We start from the raw sequence: 27,754 nt of genomic DNA on the forward strand, positions 1-27,754 counted from the left end.
GTTGTTGGATTAAAGTTCAAGATTGTTTCACTACAGCATAATGGTTCTATAACGGCATTTTTCGCGGCGTTTATAGTGCAAACGCCAATAAGATTTCACGTACACCGGCGTTTTTATAAAAAAAACACCACTGAATGTCAATATTCGCGACATTTGTCAATAAAACGCCGTTATAGATCAGTATCTTAGTGACATTTGTTATAAAAACGCCGCAATAGAGGCAATTTAGTGGCATTTGTTACTAAAATGCTGCAATAGAGGCGAACCTTAGTGGCGTTTGTGACTAAAACGCTGCTATAGAGCCATACCTTAGTGGTGTTTGCTATAAAAACGTCGCAATAGAGGAGAACCTAAGTGGCGTTTGTGACTAAAATGCCACAATAGAGGCAACTTAGTGGCGTTTGTTACTAAAACGCCGCAATAGAGGCAAACCTTAGTGGCGTTTGTGACTAAAACGCCGCTATAGAGCCATACCTTAGTGGCATTTGGTATTAAAACGCCGCAATAGATCTGTACCTTAGTGGCGTTTGTTGTTGAAACGCCACAGTAGAGATGCACGTTAGTGGCGTTTGTTATTACAACACCGCCTTGGGATGCATAAATCTCCTCCCCCCAATTCGTAATGTGTTTCTTCCTAAACCTTTCTTCCTCCATCCTCAGCGAGCATCTTCATCAAATCGGCACGCTAGTCACTACTGTCGCGCCGCCAGTCACCACCGTCACACTATCATTCACTCCTCAAGACTCAAAATCCAGGTACACTTTTAATCTCTTCTCATGGAATCCATGTTAATAAAAACCCTAAGACGTCGCCAAATAAAAATTTGTTGTTGTATAATTATGCTAATGAGTCTTAGCTTTGTTTTTCATCGTTAATTTGTTTATCAGCTTTGTATCATGAGTTTGGTCCTCTCCATAAGATTTCCTTTGCTTCTATAAGTATAAACACTGTGGCCTTTGCTTCTATAAAGCAGGAACAAAGCTAAAATATCAACTCGATAGATTAAGGGATGATTAGTAATATTTAATATACAAGTAATTAAAATGGAACACCCCTCTTTATTCATTACATTTCGGCTTTTATTGTTTCTCCGGCCGACGAGGACGACGAGTAAAGGGATGCCACTGCTTTGTGTTGTTCGTTCTTAGATTGCTACTCTTTTGAGACCGTCTGAATAATCATCAAAATTACTGTTGGTTTTTGGTAGTTTGCACATTGCTGCTGTAAGAAAAGAAAACTAGGATTTTTACAGTGTTTGATGCGCTATAAAGCATTGTTTTGCATTTGGTTTAGCATACGAATTGCTCATTTGTTTAGTAAAAAAAAACAGAGTTTTACATCTGATGCACTGTAAAAAGAAAGAAGAATCCGGTTTTAGTTTATGAGCTAGCATATAAATGCCTTGCTCTTGATGTTTCGAGCTCGACTTGCGTACTTGTTTAGAGTATTTTAAAAATTCAATCGAGTTTCATGCAAAAGTTCACCAATGCACTGACTTTTTAGATCTAAATTTTGTGTATACTTACTGACTTATATTTACAATTTAATTGTTTTGTTGATAATGATGGGATAATTTTAAATATATACCAAAAGTACATCGACTCTTTTAAAAATATAAACAAAATGTTGGAACATATTTAGATTTCTTCATTTTTACACCATATTTTCCGTATTCTCATTGAATTATTTGTAAAAGATGATTTTTAGCATATTTTCCAACTCTATAACATTACACATCAGAAGTTCGATAATGTGTTCTTGACAGATTCAAGTGATTTGTTTGGGTTATCATATTAATCTGTTAGCATACAAGTGAAAATTATGATCCTAAGCTCGACATAGATAATAAAAGTTATTATAAATCTCTCTCAACCAATACTTAAGAAGAACAATTTCATCTTTTACCTTATTTTTCACTTGATATTTTCAGAATCAAACGTAGTTGACTCTTTGTAACACAACTCTCCGCTTAAATAAAAAAAAGTTGAATCATCTAAAACTGTCCGATTCAAATGTCACCTTCAATAAATATCATGAATACAACAAACAGTTGGTTTTTTAAGTCAATAATCCTTCTTCTTCTTTTGATATTTACGAAGCTTTTCAAAGTAAAAGTTGTTGAAGTCATATGTACATACAGTTGGTTAAATTCATTACATTTCGGCTTTTTATTGTTTCTCTGGTATATGTTGGCTTGTGAGGTTGAAGCTGTCAGCATGATATGGTAATGAACCTAGTTTTAACCCTTTTTTTCCCATCTTTTTCTTGGTTTATGGTTCTTGTATCGACTGATAACAGATACCCAGTGTCTTTATATTGTTTATGACCAGTTTTAGATCAGAATTTTTGAGTTCATGAGCTTTCCAGGACATGTTTATCATCCATTTGTTTAAGGGCTTTTAGACTTTAAGATTGCGAGGCAAAGAAGTTAGACGTTTTTGTAAGGAACATGCTTGAACTTTAGCTTCATATATAGATTCTGATTCATACTATAAGGTCATCTTGAAGGTTCAATCATTAACTCACCAACAAAAGATCTCTCATTCTAGCTACATATCATACGGATACTTGAGAATTTCTGCTCTCTCTCAAACCTTCATTATTAATTTGGCAATCATACGGATACTTGAGAATTTCTACTAAACATGTTAATCACAAAGAACGAACAAACTTTGATTCAATAGCTTGCGAAGTGCAGGTGAATGCTCTTTTTTAATGAGCTGGTTGCTTCCATGAGGGTATCACCCCTCTTGATTAATTTAAAAGATAATAAGAAAAGAATAGTTAACACTAGAATATAGAAAATCATAAGGACGTATAGCAGAAAAGGAAGTAAACATTTGGAAAATTCATGAGTGATTGCAATATGTACCAGAAGTCGGTTGAATCCTTGTGTTTTAATTTCAAGAATTTTTATCTTGTATGATCTATACTTGTCTTATATATGCTTGACTTGGTGTGTAAGTAGATTGGGTTTTATTAGGGAATTCACTTTTCATCAACATATATAATTTAGTGGGGAATAACATTAATAATTTTAACTATTAAAATTACTCTGTTTGTTTGAAAATAAAATAAACTCAAGTTAATCTAACAGTAGTTGTGTTAACAGAAAAACTAACAATTTCTAAATTTTTAACCATTTGAAATGGATCTTTCAGAAATACGAAATGGATAAGAGTTGGATGGTTTGTCAAGGGCCACTGAAGGTTATCGAAATGGAGTAGAAACTTTTCTAAATTTAGCTTTTGAAAATTCAAGCCAAGAGAATATGATTCTTTGCCCTTGTAAGAAGTGTGATAACATTAATTGGCATATTCGTGAAGTTGTCTATGAGTATCTCATTGTTTTTGGCTTTGTTAGGGGCTATAAGAAATGGATATTCCATGGAGAGTGTACACCTCATAGATCTTATTCCGTGAGTTATTTTGCTTATCCTTCTAATTCTTATCATCGATCTGCTAGAGAAGATGATATGAGGGTATGTTGCGAGATGCATTTAGTATGCACAGTCATCACCAAACTGTTAGAGAAGATGATTGTGATCTTGGTTGTAATAATTTCACAGAGATTGAAAGAAATGGTTGTGATGAAGAGCCAAATGGAGAATCGACAAATTTTTATAAGTTCCTTAATGAAATGAATGAGCAACTTTATGAGGGATCAAAATATTCAAAACTCTCCTTTTGCATTCGTATTTTCCACTTAAAATGCTTGGGAGGGTGGACCGATAACTCTTTTACACTGTTACTAGAGTTATTAAGAGACATGTTTCCTTTTGCAAAAATCCCCCAATCATGTAATGATATGAAGAGAATGATAAAGGATTTGGGTCTTGGGTATGAGAAAATTCATAGTTGCCCGAATGATTGTATGTTGTATTGGGGTGATCAACAAAATCAGGAGTAGTGTCATGTATGCGGAAAATCTCGGTGGATGAATGTGGACGTAGAAAATGTGAGTGCGGAAGAAGTTGAAGCACAATCAAGAAAAAAGCCGCTAAAGATTCTGCGATATTTTCCTCTAATACATAGGCTTCAAAGACTTTTTATGTCTTCAAAGACTGCAGAGTCTATGAGGTGGCATCATGATGGGCGAATCGATGATGGATTATTAAGGCATCCTGCATATTGTTTAGCTTGGAAGTCATTTGACCAAAATTTTCCAAGTTTTGTAAGAGATCCCCGAAATGTCAGGCTTGGTCTTGCATCCGATGGGTTTAATCCTTTTAAAATAACGAGTACATCTTATAGTACTTGGCATGTTCTGTTTGTTCCCTACAATTTGCCTCCGTGGATTTGCATGAAACAATCATCATTTATCTTATCAATGATAATCCCTGGTGAGAAAGGTCTCGACAATGATATTGACATCTATTTGTAGCCTCTTATTGAAGAGTTGAAACAATTATGGGTGGGTGTCGAAACATATGATACCTTGAAGAAAGAGAACTTTAATTTACATGCAGTTTTATTGTGGACTATTAATGATTTCCCTGCTTATGCAAATTTATCTGGTTGGAGTACCAAATGTCGTTATGCTTGTCCTTTTTGTGGTGCGCAAACATGTTCAAAGTGGTTGTATAATGGAAAAAATTCTCTTACATGGGACATCGTCAGTGGTTAGGTGAAAATCACAGATTCAGATATCAAAAAATTTATTTGATGGTATTGAGGAGTTTAGAAAAGCTATTGAACAAACAATCTGGTCGGATATCTTGTCCATCTTAAAATATATGAAGTTCACTTATAGAAAGATGAATCAACCACCAAATACACGACCAAAGGAAAAGATAAAACATGTTTATCATTATGATGTTGAACAACAAAGTGATGATGATTTTGATGAAGAAGATGATCCAAATGAGGTGGATTTGTGGAAAAAGAGAAGTATTTTCTTCGAGTTGCCATATTGGAAGGATCTCATTTTAAGACAATCTTGATGTCATGCATATTGAGAAGAATGTTTGTGAGAATATTATCGGGACCATTCTCAATGTTGATAGTAAATCTGAAGATAATCTAAAGAGTCGACTTGACTTAGTTGACATGAGAATTCGGCGTGATCTTCATCCTCAATTATTTCCTAATGGAATACCACCTTCTATTTTTGCAATGTTGAAGAAAGAAAAAGAAATCTTCTACACTGTGTTAAAGGATATAAAGTCCAAGATGGGTATGCATCAAATATATCTCGATGTGTCAGTGTTAAAGATCGAAGACTTTATTCTCTAAAGTCACATGATTATAATATATTGATGCAAGATTTATTGCCAGTTGCTTTACATGGTTGCATGTCGAATAAGGTGACGTATTGTATAATTGAACTTTCCAATATAATGAAATCTATTTGTGGGAAAGTTCTCATGGTTGAAGAAGTTGATAAACTGCAAGATCGAGTCGCCTTGACTTTATACAATCTGGAGAAGATATTTCCACCTTCGTTCTTCACAATTATGGTGCATTTGTTATTTCATCTCCCTCATGAAGCTAAACTTGGTAGACCAGTTTTCTATTGGTGGACCAGTTTTCTATTGGTGGGATGTATCCTATAGAGAGGCACTGGTTAGGTTATATGTATTCAATATATATTGCACATATCTTTTAATGAAAACTATTAATATATAGTTGTGTTTGGTGTCTAGGTTTTTGTGCAAATTGAAGTCTTATTGCTGTAATAAGCATTATCCAGAAGGATCAATTGTTGAAGGGTATTTGGCAGAGGAATGTATGACTTTTTGCTCTAGATATTTGGAAGATACTGAAACAAGATTGAATAGACCAAATAGAAATGAAGTGTCCAATATGAATAACTTAGCTGAGACTTCTTTTTTTGGAAGTTATGGTGAACCACTCGGTAAAGTTGAAATTGCACAGTTAGATGAGAAGTCTTGGGTACAAGCACACCGATATGTTCTTTTCCATCACGATTCATTAGATCCTTTACGCACGTAAGTTTTACAATAAAAATCGTAATGTACTTTCTCATGACCTTTCATATTTCTCTTTCTTTAATCACATCTTCAACCTCAGTGAGTTTAAAGAAGTCTTAAGATCTCAATCACGCTCTAGAAGAATACATCAGTGACACATTCAAAAGTTATTCACAGAAACTTTTCATGAATGGTTAGGGCATACGGTAAGCATATAACTCCTTCTACGACACAAAAAATTATGTACAACTCTTATTGTTTTAATATATTGATATAAATGCTAACTGATTTAATTGCCATGTGTAATAGGTTTGGAGTGGGAGAGAAGTTATTGAAGAGGTTAAATGGTTTTCTCAAGGTCTGAATAGAATTGTTAAAAAATATAATGGCATAATCACTAATGGCTTTAGGTTCCACACAAAAATGTCGTGAAAGATTAAGAAGGACAAAAAATTGTGGAGTAGTTGTTACTTCTTCAACTACAAGTTATGCTAGTGCTAGAGACAACCATCCTGCAGAGGGAGATGTAGAAAATTATGGAATCCTTACGGATATCATTGAGTTGGATTATTATGGAAAACAAAAGGTTGTGTTATTTCGGTGTGATTGGGATGATGTAAATAGTACTCAAGGAATTAAAAGAGATCAATTAGGTTTTACAATGGTGAACTTTTCTCGATTAATTCACATTGGACAACAATTGATACAACAACAACAACAACAAAACCCAATTCCCATATGTATGGGGTAAGGGGGAGGTAGGGTAGTAGGCTTCCCCCAACGCCAGGTTGAGAATAGCTTCCGTGAAAGACCTCCGGCAGTCAAAAAATTAAAAATATAGATAAAATGCAATGCATGTATAAATAATTACATAAATACATAGCTAAACAGTATTCATATGCAGTCATTAATACCATATGTGCTTCTATAATGGGGAGTAATCCCTGCAAAATAATCCCTGTGAAAGAATCTCTGTATATAGACAGAAACATAAGACCCGACTAAATTTATACAGAGGAAACATGACGAGAATGATGCACAAAAGACAACGATATCAAGCCCAGTTCTAATCATTCATAAATACCAATAACAGAAAAGTATAAAAAGTAAAAGTCATGGAAATTACTACAAATGCCTTTAAAAGAAGACAAAGATGATACACCCTATAGATTGGACCCACACTACTCGACTACCCTAGTCTTAAGCCTCCATAATTTCCTATCATAGGTCATGTCTTCGGTAAGGCCTAAATCCATCAAATCAGATCTCAAGCAGTCATCCCACTTCCGCCTTGGTCGTCCTTTCCTTCTGGGATATTGTACTTCGTAACACCCCTAGAGACTTGATAGACATCGGGGATGGAAGTAGAGATGACATAGAAACAAGATCAGAAACTTTGCCTTTTGTAGAACAAAATTTAGATGAACATATTATTGGTACGAGTTCACAATTCCAATGGGTCCGTGTAACACCCCCAACCCGTACCCGACCCAGATACGAGTCCGAGATGTTACATTACCTTTTTAAAACCATATACTTGTACAAAATAATAGAAAATTTAAACTTATATTATAAAATCCCATAAGTTACATCAGTTTAATACAAAATCTTACAAAAGTAATCAGAGCATATAATATACAAATATCTTAGTGCATGCCAACTACAATTAATATAATAACATACATAAAATTCAAAACTCTTTTCTGATATGAATTTCGTAAAGGAGAGGCTGACATGTTTTGCTCCACTTAGCTTCTCTTATTTCTTTTTAGAACCTACGTGTGAAACACTTACACGCTAAGTCGATGACTTAGTGAGGCATAAATAAATTTAAAGATAACCTCTCATTACTAACTCCAACTATGCACACTTCATGTAATCATATTAAACAATAACATACATTATGCATCAAAACATAAATACATACACATACATATGATCTCATTATCCTTATTATTATTCTTATCATTATTATCATTCATATCTTTTAATCATATGTTATTGTGCCTAAAATCTTAACCAATCAATACACACACCATCATATAATTTTTGTAATACATTTCACATCACAACACATATACACTACATATGATGTACTTTTATTATTATTTCTTTATTAGCCCATGTACACATGTGAGAACTAAAGATATGCGAGTACATAGAGGTTGTGCACATATGCTGTCACCACAGCTCGTATAATTCCCACTAGGGGCACTTAAAATTTGTCCCGAAGGACCACTTATAACACATATGTCCCGAAGGACAACTTATAACATATATGTCACGAAGGTCCACTCCTTAATAACCATATCCATATTCCAATAGACCAAATAAGTGTACCGAAGTACCACATATATGTTCCAAAAGATTACATATATATCTCGAAGGACCACGTAGAACCCTCGAATCTTGGCATGCCAACTATACTTCTAGCTCTCTTGACACATAACATGGGAATTATCTTTATACTTATCACATAGTTACTTATTCATATCACATAGGCTTATAACTTCTTATCATATCATTCACATTCTCCGACTTATCTCTCATGATCATGTAATCACTACACTTATTTTCATATAAATTATTGTCACATAAATCACATATCACATATAGACACATAGATCACTTTCACATAGCTTATACAAACTTTGGAGCAGGAGCAAACGGGAAGAAGAAGAAGAAAACAAGAAGAAATAGACTATGTGAAAGTGATCTATGTATAAGCTATGTGAAAGTGATCTATGTGTCTATATATGATATAGAGCAAGAACAAGTCCCACGTGTTTATCTCCTAATAAAGGAGCAGGAGCAAACGGGAAGAAGAAGAAGAAGAAAACAAGAAGAAATAAGCTTCCAGAGATATATCTCAAATCCCACGTGTTTATCTCCTAATAAAGGAGAGAAAATATCCTTTAAAATGAAAAGACCATACTACCCTTCATGCTTTCCATCTTTACTATTTAATCCAACCTAAGAATATTTCACTATAAATCCCTGAACTTTTCAATTCTTCTTAAATTGGTCACATATTTTCAAAACTTCCATTTTAGTCATTAGCCTTGATTTTGGGATGTTACAAATCTCCCCCTTAAGAAAATTCGTCCACGAATTTTCACTACACTAATAGATGAAGATACTGTCTACACATATCCTATTCATATTCTCATATTACCTCCTCAATTTAGTCTTTCGTTTTATCATTAACAAACTTGGATTTCATTATTTCAATTCTTCAACTACCTTTTTCCATAATATTTCCATATCATGTCACTTATCATGTAGACAGTAACATCAGTTCTTATTACTCAAAATTATAAATCAATCAATCAATCAATCAATCAATCAATTTCCTTATCCTTCTCTAATTTCCTTGCAAGAAAAACCAAACCTTTACTCAATTTTCCTTTTAAAAAAATAATAATATACATTCCCTAAATTTTCTTAATGCATATGAATAAATCCTTACCTTTCTCGGAATACTTCTACTTGACCAAGAAGAACCAACTTAAATCTTCATCATAGATGTTTAAGACATATACTTTGCAGAATAAAACAATCTTTCATATCACCTGACGAACATTTCTTACTTCTAATCAAACTTATAATCTATACCTCAACATAACCTTTACCATATCTTATCCTTTAAACTCCATCCTTTTCATTTCCTTATTCCATTATTTTTCCATAAATCAAAATCTCATTTATACTCTCATACTCATTTCATATCACTTATACTTATTCCTGATCACTAACCTTTATCACCTTTTCATAACTCTGATAGTTAACACTACTTGCATAAACCTTATTCTTGAAAATCCTTGTTTAAAATCATCTCAACTTTTCTACTATACTCTTAACTTTCTTCATACATACAAATCCTTATCTCCTTTACTACATCACATTAATCAAGATATACAACCATATTCATATCCACTTCATATTGGGTTAACTTAACCTGACAATATCTTCTAATCATTTATCTCTAATATACTTAGTATCACATAACTTTATTAGTCAATCCAGTTCCTTCAATCTAGAGCTTAAACCTTCATCAAACCATTCATATACATTCTTTCCAGTCAGAATAACTCATCCTCCATTTACTCAACTTATCAAATCTTTACTCTTACTCATACACAATACTATTCCCTTATTTCAACTCAAACATTCTAATTTTCTTTGTCTTATAAACTGATTGTCGATTACCCATTCTTAAACTTTTCCGAAAACAATAACCACGTCACTTTGATCCTTTAATGTTCTTATGGTGACACTTGTCCACCATATTCTATCTTATCCACATAATAACGAAACTACTTCATATCACTTTTCTGATTCAAAATAGTAGAGACCTTCTAACACTATTCTGACATGATTTCAACTTTCTGAAATCAACCTTTCATCTTACGAGGCACTTCCTGAGGTATCCGCTCTTCATTCTGCCTGGCCAGGGCATGTGAATTACGACCACCATCAGGTTTATCACCTCTCGGTTCACTTCAACAATTCTCATAATTAGATTTCTACTATACCTTACTAATTTTATTCTTTTAGCAAGATAACATACTCCTTACACTTATCAGATCAGAAAATTTTCACTTTGTGTTGGCATGTACACATTTTAAAACTTCTTTGACTTCGGTTTAAGCCTAGAATCGGCTAAACCTTTGCTCTGATACCATTAAATATAACACTCCAACCTGTATCTGATCCGGATCCGAGTTCGAGGTGTCACATTGACTTTTCAAAACATTTACTTTTACAAAATAATGAAAAATTCCCACTTTTATTAAATAAAAGTGCATAATTCATGCAATTTATATCAAAGAATTCACAAAACTTATCAGAGCTTAAATAATTAAATCTTTTAACTACATGTCAACTACATTCTATATAACAAAATACATATATTCGAGTATATTTCTGATCTGATCTATAAAAAGGAGAAGCTGACCTAGATCACCTATCTTTACGCCCTTTTCTCATGTCAGAACCTACGTGTGAAACATACACACGCTAAGTCGTTGACTTAGTGAGGCATAAAACACGTATAATATGAACTTTATATACTCAATAATGCATGAACATTTCACAATTCATCTAATAATATAATATAGACATCATATACTTGTTCATATAACCAATTATATAAATGCACACATATTATCATTATTCTAGTCACATTATTGTCATCATCACTGTCATTAATCCAATTAGAACATATAATTTAATCTTAACCTATGAAGCACTTCATACAATACCTTTCACAAACAAAGCATATAACATCATACAAGATTTCTTTATGCTATTTCTTTGTTTAACCCATGTACATTTCTGAGAACTTAAGGTATGTGAGTACATAGAGGTTGTGTGCATATGATATCACCACAGCTCATATAATTCCCACTAGGGGCGCGTAGAATTTATCCCGAAGGACCACATATCACATATGTCTCGAAGGACCACATAGAACCCTCGACTCTTAGCATACCAACTATACCCCTAGCTCTCATGACACATAACATGAGCATTATCACTTATGTCATTTTACATATACACATTCATATCACATAGGCTTATAATCTCATAGCTTCTTTCACATAGGTCATTGTCACATTTTCATATGATCATATATGCACATAGTTCACTTACACATAGTACATTTCCATATAACTCACATTTCTCATACGATCACATAACTCATGTCCCTTTCTCAAGTGGTCACATATCTCATGTCATATAATCTCTTGTGTCCATATTATTTAACTGATATCATGTTCTTATATAATCACATGAATTATTTTTAATGATTCACATAATTTATTACACTAACCTGTATTCACACATATCATGCAACATATTTATACTGATCTCTTACTTCTTCCTTGCTCGGTCTCATTTCGTTGACTCATCAGATACTCGCTTCTGATCGATATCTACACGAATACACAATCCAATAATTATCGAAATTCGAACTACTAGAAAAGATTCTTACCAATGCAACTAAATAAAATACAAATTTCACTTTCCAGCTTAAGTAGTATATGTACTACCCTCACAGTACCGGTACTTCTATGCTAGGGTACCGATACCCTACCCCAATATCAATACCAAAATTAACTTCGATGTTCCCTGGTATCGATACCCTCCACATTGGTATCAATACTCCTTCTTTATAGCATCAATAATGTTCATGCAAATATCGATACCCCATGCATAAACTCCTCATAAATTGCCTTGTAGTATCGATACTTACCCAACAGGTACCAATACTACTCACCCAGAAAATGCTTCTTAACCCAAAAATTTCCAACACTTTACCCAAACTCTACTTATCTAACTCTCTTTATAACTTTAAACTCAACTACAACCATTTTAACTATCTTTTATCAACTAAACACCTTATAAACTTCCATATCTCATTCAAATTCTTGAAACTAAGAATCTTACTAAACTTTCTATATATTCTAAATTCATTCCTAATGCTTTAAACTTCTTAATCCTTCTTATGACAAGTCAAATTCATAATTAGAACTTCAAAAACCACTTCATACTAACGATTCATTTCTTCACCCTTTTTACAATTTCCTTTCTATTTATCTCTTTTGTTGATTTGATCTTATATAAGCTTTCCTAAAGCTTATAACACCCAAAGAAGAAAACTCAATTTAAAAATCCAAGAATTAACAACTAAAATTAAACTCACCTTTGATCCTTCTTATGACAAGTCAATTCATAATTAGAAACTTCAAAAACCACTTCATACTAACGATTCATTTCTTCACCCTTTTTACAATTTCCTTTCTATTTATCTCTTTTGTTGATTTGATCTTATATAAGCTTTCCTAAAGCTTATATAACACCCAAAGAAGAAAACTCAATTTAAAAATCCAAGAATTAAACAACTAAAATTAAACTCACCTTTGGAGCTGGAGCTGGAGCAAACGGGAAGAAGAAGAAGAAGAAAGCAAGAAGAAATAAGCTTCCAGAGATATATCTCAAATCCCATGTGTTTATCTCCTAATAAAGGAGATAAAATATCATTTAAAATGAAAAGACCATACTGCCCTTCATTTTTTCCATCTTTACTATTTAATCTAATTCAATAATATTTCACTATAAATCCCTGATCTTTTTAATTCTTCTTAAATTACAATACCTATCATGTCACTTATCATGTAGATAGTAACATCAATTCTTTATCACTCAAAATCATAAATCAATCAATTTCTAAAAATCCAATACATTTCGTATATTTTCTCTCCTTAAATTTTACACTTACTTTTGACATTCGAAAATCCATAGTATGTTACTTTTCATGCAGACAATAGCCTTAATTCTTATCACTCAAGATTTTGAGTCAATTAATTTCCTTCATCAGTCTCTAATTGCCTTACAATAATATCTCAACCTTAAATCCATAATCATTTAAGAATAACACGCATGTCCTTCACCACTTAATCAAAGAGAATATAATCCTTCAATTGTATTTTAAACTTCCCTAATACACATAACTAAATCCTTATCTCTCTGACTATGTCTACCTGACTAAGAAACACCATCTTAAATCTTCATTATAGATGATTAGGACATACACTTTTCTTACTTCTATATCAAATTTATAATCTACACTTTCATATAACCCTTGTCATACTTGTTCATTTAATTTTCCTTTTTCATTTAATTTCCTTATCTATTTATTCCTTCACAAATCAAGATCTCTTTGTATCATAAATCATATATTTTTCCCTTATGCTCCTATACTCCTTTCATATCACTTATACTTACCCCTGATCAACACTCTTTATCGGATTTTCATAACTCTAATTGTTAACACTACTTGTACAAACCTTATTCTTTGTGAAATCCTTATTCAAATCACAATATACATATCGCTTTTTATCATCTTAAACTTTTTTGTCAATCCTTAACTTCCCTCAAACATACAAATCCTTATCTCCTTCACTACATCATATTTACATGATCAAGATACATAACCAACCATATCCAAATCCACGCCATACTTGGTTAGCTTAACCTGACATCCTCTTATAATCCTATAACTCTTATACACTTAATATGACATAACTTTGTTAATCAACACCGATTTTCTCAATCTAGAACGTAAACCTTCATCAAACCATTCATATACATTCTTTCCAGTTGAAATACCCATCAATAATTTACTTAATTTATCAAATCTACATCCTTTCTCATATACCATGCAATTTCCTTTGTTCAAACTCAACATTCCAACTTCCTTTGTCTTATGAACTAATCACCGATGTACCCAATCTTAACTCTTCCAAAACAATATTCACATAACTGAATCTTATTATTCTCATAATAACATCTATTCACTATACTTTAGCTCAACTCCATAATAACGTCATCTGACTTCTCTACTTTGGGACAGTGAAGATCCTCTAACACTATTCGAATGCGTTTTCAATCTTTTGAAAACAATCATTAACTTTTACAAAGGCACTCCCTGAGGTGTCCTCTCTTCATCATGCCTGGCTAGGGCAGGTGAATTGCTACCACTATCAGGTTTATCACCTCTCGATTCACTTCAACAATTTTCATAATCAGATTCCTACTATCCTACTAATCTTATTCTATTAGCAAGACAACATACTCTTTACATGCTCAAATCAGAAATTTCTCACTTTGTGTTGGCTTGTACACCTTTTTAAAACTCATTTAATTTTGGTTTAAGCCTAAAATCGACTAAACCTTAGCTCTGATACTATTAAATGTAACACCCCAACTCGTACCTGACCATATACGAGTCTGGATGTTACATTACCTTTTTAAACCATATACTTGTACAAAATAATAGAAAATTTAAACTTATATTATAAAATCCCATAAGTTACATCGGTTTAAAACAAAAACTTACAAAAGTAATCAGAGCATATAATATACAAATTTCTTAGTACATACCAACTACAATTAATATCATAACATACATAAAATTCAAAACTCTTTTCTGATATGAATTTCGTAAAGGAGAGGCTGACATGCCTTGCTCCACTTACTTAGCTTCTCTTATTGCTTCCCGGAACCTATGTGTGAAACACTCACACGCTAATTCGATGACTTAGTGAGGCATAAATAAATTTAAAGACAAACTCTCATTACTAATTCCTATTATGCATACTTCATGTAATCATATTAAACTATAACATACATTATGCATCAAAACATAAATACATACACATACATATAATCTCATTATCCTTATTATTATTCTTATAATTATTATCATTCATATCTTTTAATCATATGCGCTTGTACCTAAAATCTTAACCAAACAATGCACACACCATCATATAATTTTTGTAATACATTTCACATCACAACATATATACACTACATATGATGTAGTTATTCTTATTTCTTTATTAGCCCATGTACACATTTGAGAACTAAAGATATGAAAGTATATAGAGGTTGTGCACATATGCTGTCACCACAGCTCGTATAATTCCCACTAGGGACACTTAGAATTTGTCCCGAATGACCACTTATAGAACATATGTCCCGAAGGACCACTCCTTAAGAACCATATACATATTCCAACAGACCAAATAAGTGTACCGAAGTACCACATATATATTCCAAAGGATTACATATATGTTCCGAATGACCATGTAGAACCCTCGACTCTTGGCATGCCAACTATACTTCTAGCTATCTTGACACATAACATTAGCATTATCTTTATACTTATCACATAGTCACTTATTCATATCACATAGGCTCATAGCTTTTTATTATATCATTCACATTCTCTGACTTATCTCTTGTGATCATGTAATCACTATACTTATTTTTGTATAACTTATTGTCACATAAATCACATATCACATATAGACATATTGATCACTTTCACATGCTTATATCAACTTTCCAAGTCCTTTCATATTACTTGTCACATTGCTTAATAACATATATCCTATATGTATATAATAACTTATATCATATCATATACCTTATACTTCATTCCTTTGTATTCACTTAGATCACATAACCTATGTTATATTTATAAACATATACCACTTAATAGTATTTTATTTATATACTAATTTAATCATATAGCTCCATAGATCTTTAGCATATAACTTATCTTATATGTTCGTATCATCACTTTATATTCAAGTATCCAAAATGATATACTATTCCCATTTCATCCTATAGTTCAATCTTATTTAGCTTTCCTTAATTCTCATTAAATCATATAATTCTATTATACTAATTCTCATAATTGATCATACCATTATGTACTTGTCCAACTCATATTTTCTATTATTCATATAACTGTTACACATGTTTACCTAGTTTATATTGCTTCTCATGAATTCACTTTCACCATATTATCCTATTATTACATATCTCATAACCATGTATTCACATAGTCTTATATTTCATTATCATATGACTTATATTTTGTTCTTTTATGACTCTTTATAGACATATATTTTCATTTCCATATATCACATAATCTTATCACATGACTTATCTTTTATACTCATATAATTTCATAACTTATTTTATATTCTCCCATTATCACTTAATAGTGTTTTTACATAAATCACATAGCACATACAATAACATATCAACTCATATAATCAATCATACATACACTTCATGTCATTCACATACTTATAATCAAGACTTCATGCACTATAACTATAGGAAATAGACTTATCACAAGTCCAAATTCCATATAATTCTATAAAATAAGATGCAATAACTTTAGCCTCACTAGTCCAAGTTGTGCACTTATCTCTTTCTTGCTCGATTTCATCTTGTTGACTCATCAGATACTTGCTTTCGATTAACATCTACACAATTATATAACTTCTATAAACATCGAAGTTCGAATCGTTATAACCCATCAATAAAATGTAAGCTGAAAGAAACACTTATCATTTTATACTCAATAGTATCGGTACTCCCCATATAGTACCAATACTACTCTTCCATGGTATCGATACCCCTCCTAGATACCGATACCCTATTTACATTCGATATTTACAACTTGATAATGGTATCGATACTAAATACTTGGCATTGATACCCCCTTCAACCAGTACCAATACCATCCTTTAGGTATTGATACTTCTTTAAATATTTCATCCAATTATATCATATGGTATCGATATTGTTCCTTCAATATCGATACCCCAAGCTCAATTCCTACTTATTTTACTTTGAAGTATCGGTACTGGATGAATAGTACCGATACCCCATGCCCAAAATTCATCTTTTAAACTCAAAAATTCACTCATACTTACCTATACCTTCCATTTATTACTCCATTCATACTACTAAACTCAACTATACTTCCTAAAACCATCTTATATCCATATCAAACATCATTATCTTCAATATCCCAATCAAATTCTTGAAACCAATAATCTCACTACATATTCAACATAATCTAATTTCATTTCTAACACCTTAAACTTCTTGTTCTAACCGATGACAAGTCAAATTTAATCTCAAAACTCATTTACTAAATATTTTCCACAATTTCACTTAACAACCCCTTATATTAATTCTTCCATAACTTCCTCAGCTTTTAGTTTTAACTACTATAGCCTTTCTTTAAGCTTTCTTAACACTCCAAGAATCAAAACCATATTAAAAATTCAAAGAACAAACAACTTGAAAGCAACTTTCCTTAAAATAGGCTTAATGGAAGAGGAGGAAGAAGAAATTCTAGACTTCTCTTTCTTTTCACCCAAACTCCACGTGGTTAATTCCTTATAAAGGGAAAATAAAAATCTTTCATGTGAAAAGCCCAGTTTATCACTTACTCCATCAAATATTTACTAAACAATCCTTCACAAAATATTCCCAATTAAGTCCCTAGACTTTTAAATTTTTTAGAATCAGGCCTCAAAGTTTCAAAACTTTTATTTTAGTCACTAGCCCTGATTTTGGGATATTACAGTCCGGGATGACATGGATGAAGATATTTATGAAAATTGGTATGACATAACAATGTAGTTAGATGTTATATCTTAATTGAGTGATTTATAATGTTATTATTTATATATGTTGATGTCGTTGAATATATATATTACTAGTATTGTTGTCGGTATTTACTAATATTGTTGTTTGTTTAATGCATATATTATGCATAGGAGAAAACTAAGTGATCTGCGGATTGTTCGAGATCCTACAGAGGATGAAGAAACAAATAATGAAGAGTCAATTGGTGTTGGATCTATAGAAGAGCCGAAGACCATTTAAAAAACTGTAGACTGATTTTCTTATTGACTTGATTTTGAAAAACTACACTAAATTATTTCCTATGTAGTTGAAAATAGTCAAAGGCGCAAGAGTAGAGGTCGTACGATAATGAAGGAATTGTACCAACTTCCTCTTGGGGACCGCGTTAGAGTTTCAAGTAACGATGTCAATCAATCTATTGGGACAGAAGCACATGTTCTATCAGGTTATCTAGGCGTAATTGTACGAAATGCAAGTATTCTACCGATCAATTATGAGTCATGGCGTGCGATGCCGAATAGTAGCAAAAAACAGGCTATGGATTGCATTAAGGTAATAATTTCATTGTAAAAATTATACATTGTACTTCAATAGTAATATATATTTACTTTCAACACTTGTATAAATTATAGGAGAAATTTTTGTTAGAGGTCTCAGATGAATATTTGAAGCAAGCATTAGGAAAGAAATGGAGAGACCACAAGAGTTTCTTAAAAAAGAAATATTTTAAGAACAACATCAACCTTGAAGGAAAGATGCAAAATGTCCCACCTGGAATCCTCAGATATCAATGAGAATGTACAATCAGGTTTTAGAGTTCAAAGAAATGAGAGGTATGACGCACTTTGAAAATAATATTATGTCACTAAATTATTGACTTTATTAATCATGTGGAGTTCAAATTGTAGGACCGAGAGCACGTTGGTATTGCTAGTAGACAATAACAAAAGTTTACTCACACTGCTGAATCGAAAAGCTTTGCTCGTGTAGCTCATGAACAGGTATTCACATTTTAATTATGATTATTAATATAGTCATTTTAAGTTGGTAGCATATAGTTTTTAACCATTTTTTCTATTTTTTCTTACTTTTTTGTAAGTATTAATTTATATTTTACATTGTAGGAAATAACGTCAAGCAGTAGAGTTGGTCGAATACAACTCTTTGAAATCACACATACAAAAAAAGATGGTTCTCCTATGGCTCCTGAAGCTGCAAATATTATGGTATATTTACTGGACATAAAATTTGCATTCTGTTATATTGATAATATAAAATTGTGTATTTTAAATAATTATTGAATTTGTTATACGTTCTAAACTGATTATCAGGAAAAATTGAGCGATAAAGGGTAGAATACAAAGCTACAGCTTCATCCCATGCTTCTACTAATGCAGAGGAGATTGAAAATCAAGTTATTGCTGAAGTTTTCGGTCCTAAAAGATATGGTCGAGTTCACTGTCAGGGATCATTTGTTACTCCAACCAAATTATTTGGATCCAACTCGTCTCAGTACATGTTATCAAACAGACAGTCTTCTCAACAAGAAGTTATTCGATTAAAACAACAGCTGAGTGAATTTGATGAAAAATTGCTCAAATGAGAACCGAAGATAAAGCAAAAGAAGCAGTGAGAGCAGTAAGAGAAGCAGAGAGAGAAGTATTATTTCAGAGAAAATATGAAGAACTTCAACAACAAATTGAAGCTATGAGGCATATGATGCAACAGAATCAAATGAAGAATTCGTCATCCTAGGTGTTTTCTTAGCTTAATGCTTACTTTATGTTATTGAAAAATGTTGAACTACATTATATTTAACTTCAATGTTTGTAAACTTTGATTTATTTATGTTTTTATGTATTATTACTTAATTCGAATCTTAAATAAATTGCTATACGTTGTTGGATATTGTTACAGTTTAAATTTGGGTAATATAAAATACAAAAAAGATATGTTAAAATTAATTTCGATTAGCAGCGTTTTAGGGGCAAATCACCACTAATAGAGTGCATACATACCGGCGTTTTTATGATTAAACGCCGCTAAATGACCAACTTATGGTGGCGTTTCTGTCAGACACTCCGCTACATATCAAATCTATTGTGGCGTTTGTAAATACAAATGCCACTTTATATCAAATATATTGTGGTGTATTTTACTACAAACGCTGCAAAATATTTATTCACAAACGCCAATAAATATTGAACATGTTTCTGCAAAATGTTTATAAATATCAAACATATTGCGACATTTGTATTCTAAAACGCCACAATATAACATGACCTTTAGCGGCGTTTGTATACTCAAAAGCCGCTAAATAACTTGACTTTTAGCGGCGTTTATAAGTAAAAAAATGCCGCTAACAGTTGCGGCGTTTGTAATAGCAGCGTTTTTTGTGACATTTTTTTTGCGCCGACAGCATTTTTAGTGGCGCTTTTAAACGCCGCTATGGGACAAAAAAAGCCGCTATAGACTACTTCTGCTGTAGTGTTTGCAATAACAAGCTTAAATTATCAAATAGCAAAGAGGTCTAAATTTCCCTTTTATTTTTCACCATACCTAACTTTTCCAAGTCGTATTTAAGTGAGGTTTAGTTTTTTTTTTATAATTATCAATATCTAGTTTATTATCGATTATTTGATAATCGCCCAATAACTTTTGGTGTACCTTTATCATAGCTGAAATGATGAGTAATGGTAAAATCAAAGGTGGGTTTTCTCTTTTCTCTTTTTGCTTTGACGTGAAAGGAACTTAAAAACATGCAAAAATGGGGTATTAATGTTGCTTCCTGCAGATTCATGGTTTTATGTTAATCCAAAGGACACTCAAAGAGTTCATAAAGCAATTAGTGCTTTGCAGAATGTGCTCTTCTGTGTGTAAAGATCTATGTTTCAATCTCTATAGATACACCTTAAGGTGACAACTAGGGACGCCATCAAGATTAAATTTTATTAGGATATAAATAGTAACAAAATGAAGTCAAAGTTTGATTTGTCTCAAGAAATGATCCAACAAACCAAATTGCGTTGTGACAGATACAGAACATCGCTTTACATTACTCCACTTTGAACCCATAAGGCCTAAGGGCTCTTCCTCCACCAAAGGTGCATTGAAATAGAACTTCATTTGCAATTATAATTACATTATGATGTGAAAGACAGAATTAGGTGACCAAATTTATAAGCAAAGCATATTTGAAAAGTGAGACCTAATCAGGAAAATGATTGTGCAATAACACACAATTTTAAAAATGCATTGGAGTCAATGAGGAAAGTTGTAGGGACCTAAGAGCAAATTTAGTGCGATTATAACATATGAAAAGAGCCATATTACCACAAACTCCGATATCATCAAAAGATATTTGGACCCAAATATAGTTTCATCTCCATTAACACATTATGCTATTAGAACTTTAGATCTTTAAACTCGTGAATTGGTCTCAAGAATATTAATCTTCCTAAAAGTCTTGAGTTCGGGTAGCTGCGTCTATAGAATACATATACATTGTTAATTGATTCAGAAAGTTCTGTATATATACTACTTTATATTCACATAGACATCAAAATTCATGAGTCATGAGCACTATGCATATAAATATAATTTTAAAAACAAAATTTAAATTCCTTAATTTTAAAAGTACGAAGAACCTAATTTTGGAGGGATACAACCCATTTTTACTTATAAAGTAGTTTTGTCCTAATGCTATTTATTTATTTATGTATATAAATAAAAGATAGAAAAAGCAAAGAAAAAATGAAAAATCATTGTTGATTGATCTCTCATTGTTTGGTTTCTTTTCTATTTGTTCTTATGATTTAACGCATCGAATTTGGCACAAATCAAATCTTGTTGTAAATGAAGATTATAGTTTCCCCAAAAGATACACAGCTCATTGAATTATGAATCGCATGAATTCAGATTTGAATACTAACATAAAATATAGGATAATAATAACAACACGTTGATCATTAATTTTATAAGATTATGAACTTTTATAAGATCAAAATCAAGACAACTAACATGAGAAATATAAGGTTATAAATATATATAGATATTTCATTTTGTATGCCACATCCTTATCACCCAAATGGGCTTTTGCTTAAAAAGGGGAAAATCAAGAGCAAATCACTCGTCTAATTAAACGTAATCCTTTGATTAATGCAACATTCATAGTAGCCAACCTTCAGAAATGTCAATCTCTATCAAATTATCATCTTCTCCATGAAAATCAAACTCTCTCCTATTGACTGCTATCTCAATCAAACCTTCTCTGTCTTCTTCTTCCCATCGATAACCCATCTTCTCCGACGGAACCCATTTTCCGATAACCGGAAAATCAATCTCCTCCTCCTCCGGTGAACTATCTGAATCCGATTCCGGATAGTAAAGCGATAAGGACGGATCTCAATACCGCGGGTCCGATCCAAATTCAAATTCGGATCATTCCCTTCTTCTTCGTCTCCTTCTTCATATATAACCTCTAACGGAACTGTCACGTCCCATTCGACGAACCTTTCCTCGAAGCTCTGCATTATAAGGTCAGGGTCATCTTTGCATGTCGCCCATTTGAGCTCTTCTTCTTCTTCTTCTTCTTCTTCTTCTTCAAGCTCTGCAACACTTGCAACAACGCTTCCTTTCTGTATGGCTTCCGTTTGGATTCTCTGGGTGGCACCGAGATGGAGGAGGGAAAGCAAGAGGGAAGCTGTCAAAACGAGGACCGGAGAGAAAAGGAGAGAAAATCCATGAGGAAAATAGACGAGAATCAAAATGGAAAGAGTGATGATGCAAGAGAAAAGTGGATCGTTTTCGATGAAGAAACCATTGTAGTGATGATTTCAAACAAGCCCGAGGATTCACATTATCCAATTCGTCCATATAAATAAATAAAAAATCTGTAGAAATTAAAAGGAAAATTCAATGTGTGGAGGTGTTTCTAAAAGTGTACTTTTCTTTGAGTGAGGCGTGGAATTGTAATATAAGGAAAGTGTTGGTGGGGAATGTGCAGATGAACATTAAAAATCTTGTATATTTGGGGATTGAGATGGATGGTTTGTCCGTTAAACATCCATTTTTTGATACGATTATTTGATTTTAAAATTTTATTTTATAAAATATTGTATTCATATAAATAAAATTTATATATTAAAAATTATTAAATAAATATAATGTTTTATTTATTAAATCAAGTAATAGTCAATAAGTTTAATTTTCCTTTTAGAGCTACTCATTAGTCAGGCGATTTTCCCGATATATCACCGTTGAACAGTATATTTCCCGATCAGGCACCGTTCAGACTATATTTCCCGATCTAACACCCTTTGCAGAAAAGCGCGGCCCCTGAAACGCGCTTTACACTGAGTTGGTGTCACGTGGGGTAAGGCCCCCCCTTAAGCACGCCTTATGCTGACATGGTATACACGTGTGTAAAGCGCGGCCCCGGGGGAAAGCCTTAGGCCACCTAGGAGTATAGCGCAAGGCAGGGGTCGCGTCTTACCTTTAACACAATTATATTAGGCGCGGAACAGGGGCCGTGCCTTAGCTTTATCTGATATAATTATGTAAGGCGCGGTGCAGGTACCGCGTCTTGTAGCTTTTCTCGGCTATAAATACCCTTTCCCCGGGGTAACTCCTCACATCTCCTCTCGATTAGAAAAAATTAATACAACAATCCAACAATCTTCTCATATTTAATTCAAAAGTTCGTGCGAGTTTTCGTTATAAGGTAATTTTGTGATAAATTTTTTTATTATACTTATTGCTTATTATGATTATTTGAAAAAATATTATACTAATTGTTGTCAATTAATTTCTGTGTTTGTAAAATTAGAAAGCGGAAATATACGTCGAAATAATTTTGCGGTATAGGTAATAATATAAAATTATATTATTTAAATTATTTATGTTTATGTGTAAAATTTTTATTGTGTTATATTTTCGTTCATATATTATTTATTTAATCAACATTGTTTCAGTTGTTTTTTTTGCAGATATAATATTGCCGCATTTTTAAACTCAAAGAATGACGCGACTTTCAGCTATTGTTTATTATGATGGAGAAATTCGAGAAGATGAAACCGGCGTTATTTTCGTATCAAATGAGCGTGTTAAACTATCATTGAAGAGAAACATAACTCTTGAGGTGCTGATAACGAAGATTTCGAGGAAGATTCATGTTAGAAGTAATATAAGAATGTCATCGTTGCAGTACAGATTTCCAACATCATTGTTGTCATTAACTTATACAACGTTTGAACTTTTGAACAATGATGATGTTGAAATGATGGTTGAAGCTCAAAGTAATTATTCAGACGCCGATATTGAGATGTATGCAAATTTTATTCAAGTGCGTGCTGTTCGGAGTCAATCATTAAGCTCCCACTATGGGCTGGCTGAACAAGTTGATCAAGTTGACAACCCGATGACAGTAATATGTAATGATTTTAATGCCATAATGGGGAGACATTCATCTGCAACTCCTTACGATATGTACCCAGGTGGGTCGATGAACAATCCGTATGGCAACATCGCGTCCAGTTCAAGGGGAAGGCATTCATCTGCAAATCCCTTTGACCTTAATATGGAGATGCCATCGACGCAACAATCTGTGCAGTTTCCATTTGACACCATGGCTTCAAGCTCCAGGGGGAAGCATTCGATTGCGAGCTTTTTCGATCTGAATGTCGATATGCCTTCCAGTTTAAAGGGACGTCGTGCAAGTAGTAGGTTCTTCGACCTAAATGTGGAGAGCATCGAGGAACCATCATCTCCACCAGAAGAACCGCTTCGCGAACCTGGTGCGGATGGTGCTGAGACTGGACTATTCATTCACCTAGATTCACCGCAATTCAACTTCGATTATGATGATGATGTGGATGAAGTTCCAGCAAACGTGGCACAAACTGACCCTCCAACACACATGTATGAAGCTGATTATGGTGTAATGTATGGGCCAGAATTTGCGGATATGCCTCATCTCAGTGACTATGGATATTACTCATCAATAAATAATGGTGAGTTATATTTAGGCATGGAGTTTTCAAGAAAAGAAGAAGCGATGATGGCTATAAAAAATTACAATATCCGTAATTCTGTTCAATCGAGAGTCGACTGCTCCACGACAGAAAAATATGTATGCTATTGTGCCTGACGCGAAAATAGATGCAATTGGATAGTTCCCGTATCGAAGAGGAAGAGGAAAAACAACAGATGGGAACTAACAATATACAACGGTCCTCACACATGTTGTGCTGGAGGGGTCAACCAAGATCATACCAACTTGGGCTCTGAAGTGATATGCCAGGCCATCATGCCCATGGTAAAAGCAAGCTCTCATATAGCTGTTGTTGTATTGATTTCAGCTATACAATCGCAATATGGATACACTGTCTCTTATAAAAAAGATTGGTTGGCAAAACAAAATGTCATTGTCAAACTTCATGGCGAATGGGATGCATCTTACAACGAACTTCCAGGCTGGTTTAGGCTGGTGCGGAGGTTGAATCCTGGGACAATTGTGGACTTCGAAACCTACTATGCATACCATAATGATCGAGTTCTCCGCGATTGATGCCAATTCTACCGGGTTTTTTGGACTTACTCACAGTGCGTTAATGCTGTCAAATACTGCAAGCCTGTAGTCCAGATCGATGGGACTTTCTTGTATGGAAAATACAAACAAGTTTTATTATTGGCAGTTGTCCAAGATGGCAATCGCAACATTCTTCTAGTTGTTTTTGCTCTTTTCAAAGGAGAACATACAGATTCTTGGGCTTTTTTCCTCCAAAATTTACGTGCACATGTTATCACAAGGGAAAAAATCTGTGTCATTTCAGATCGCGGAGCTGGGATCAAAGCAGCAATGGATTCTTTGGGTCCAATGTGGCAACCACCCTTTGTCCAACATAGGTATTATCTCCGACACATTGCTGCGAACTACCATGGAAGATACAATAAGAATGATGAACATCAATTACTTGAGCTCGGGGGACAAGCTCAAACCTGAATGCAAGGCGGTCATGTGTATCACACTAGATTAGTTGCAGATCTATAGAAAAAAAATTGCTGCATCAAATGAGATATTTGTAACAAGTTTCTCTAGAAGGCATGAAATGTTTTCATGTCACAGAGTTGTCGCGACCTCTTCAAGGGGTTGAAGTTGTGTCGTTAAGAGTAAATCTAAGGGATAGAACGTGCGACTGCGGGTTTTTTCAAGCTCTGAAATATCCATGCTCTTATGTGATAGCAGCTTGCTCGCATACACGTCAAGACTATAACCATTTTGTGGATCACGTATACCTACTATCTGAAGTTTTTAAGGTATACGAATTTGAGTTCCCCCCATAGGTAATGACAAAGACCCTGATGAGGTTCAAAATTGGCTTCAGATTGTACCAAATATGAGTTTATTGAGGGAGCGTGGTCATCCAAAATCCAATCGAATTCATTGCGATATGGATATTCGAGAAACATCTAGACAAGACAAAAGATGTGGACATTGTAGAAACCCAGGACACACTAGAAAAACATGTCCACTTCTATTGTCATCAAGTAACAATTGATGTGGAAATGATGTAGTTGTTTATCAATTAATAATTATTGTACTTTAATTTGCATTTAATTCAAGTTAATGTTATTCGATAACCGCTGACGAAGATTAAAAAAAATGATACAATTATACGAGATTGAATGTTGGTGTTATATTAACAAATAACTGATATTAACGATACAAAAAGTATTAAATGGTAAATGATAACCAAATTACAATAACTAATATTAAATGGTAATAAACAAAATTAAGCAAAATAAATTAACAAAAAGTCCAACAAATTTATCAAAATAAATTAAAATAAATCCAACCATATTAACGAATTAAAGTAAACATTAAATGATAAATAAAAAAAATACAATAAAAAAGTCCAATAAACAACTACAATAAAAAGTACTAAATACAAATATAATAAAAAAATCTATCGATGCTTGTTACGCGAATGTGTACCGCAAGGCGGTGGTTGTCGGTCTCGAGGAGGATTTCTTCGTATCACTGGTTGTGACTCCTCGCTGTCATCATCATCACCATCATCGTCGTCATCGTCGTCGTCCTGAGCAGCTAAATTTTGTTGACGAGGAGCTGATGACGATGAAACACCTCCATAGAATAAGGACCCTGGAGGTGTATGACTGACTATCTCTCCGGCCTGCGAAAACTGGGAAAACTCATTAAACCCAGACATCCCTGAGTGTGAAAATTGTACAGGAGGAGTCTGTACTGCGACCATGGGTGATGAGGCTGCACCCGCCAAATATCCAGTATATGAACCCCAACTCGGGTCTGCAAACATAGACCCATAATAGCCTCCAGGAGGGGTCATATAACTATGTGAAGGTGGCGGCGGCGGGATCATAAAACCAAGTGATGGTGGCGACGGCGACATCAGGTAAGGGAATGGCGGTGGCGGTATAACATATGGTTGCGGTATGTAAGTCACTGCAGACAGTGGCTGCTGTGAAGGTCCTGCTGGTGCAGCTGAGGATGAACCAAAAACACCTGCTCTCCGTCCACGAGTCGGGGGACGATGGTGCTGTGTCGGTGAACATCTTTGTCAACATCGTGGAAAGGCCTGCCCTTGTGCATCCTCGAGAAGTAGAAACGGTTTCCCGTTTCTGTTGAACCAATCATAATAACCGTCATCAACCATCAAGAGGTCATAAAAAATGGGCTCTCTACGGGAAAGGCGTCGATGTCGATCCACCCACAACATGACCCACTCATGATGCCTTACCAACCAATTTGT

General features: G+C 33.6%; 1 protein-coding gene across 1 annotated transcript; it reads right to left on the minus strand.

Moving 5' to 3' along the window:
- Positions 1-22,038: 22,038 nt before the first annotated feature.
- LOC120127053 lies at positions 22,039-22,795 on the minus strand (the record flags this gene model as incomplete). Its single annotated transcript, XM_039145065.1, has 1 exon — positions 22,039-22,795. A coding segment is annotated over one exon (573 nt), but the record flags the coding sequence as incomplete, so codon positions are not given.
- Between the last annotated feature and the right edge of the window lie 4,959 nt (positions 22,796-27,754).

Source organism: Hibiscus syriacus, unplaced genomic scaffold (assembly GCF_006381635.1).
Source record: "Hibiscus syriacus cultivar Baekdansim isolate YM2019G1 unplaced genomic scaffold, ASM638163v2 tig00001478_pilon, whole genome shotgun sequence".
Classification (NCBI taxonomy): domain Eukaryota; kingdom Viridiplantae; phylum Streptophyta; class Magnoliopsida; order Malvales; family Malvaceae; genus Hibiscus; species Hibiscus syriacus.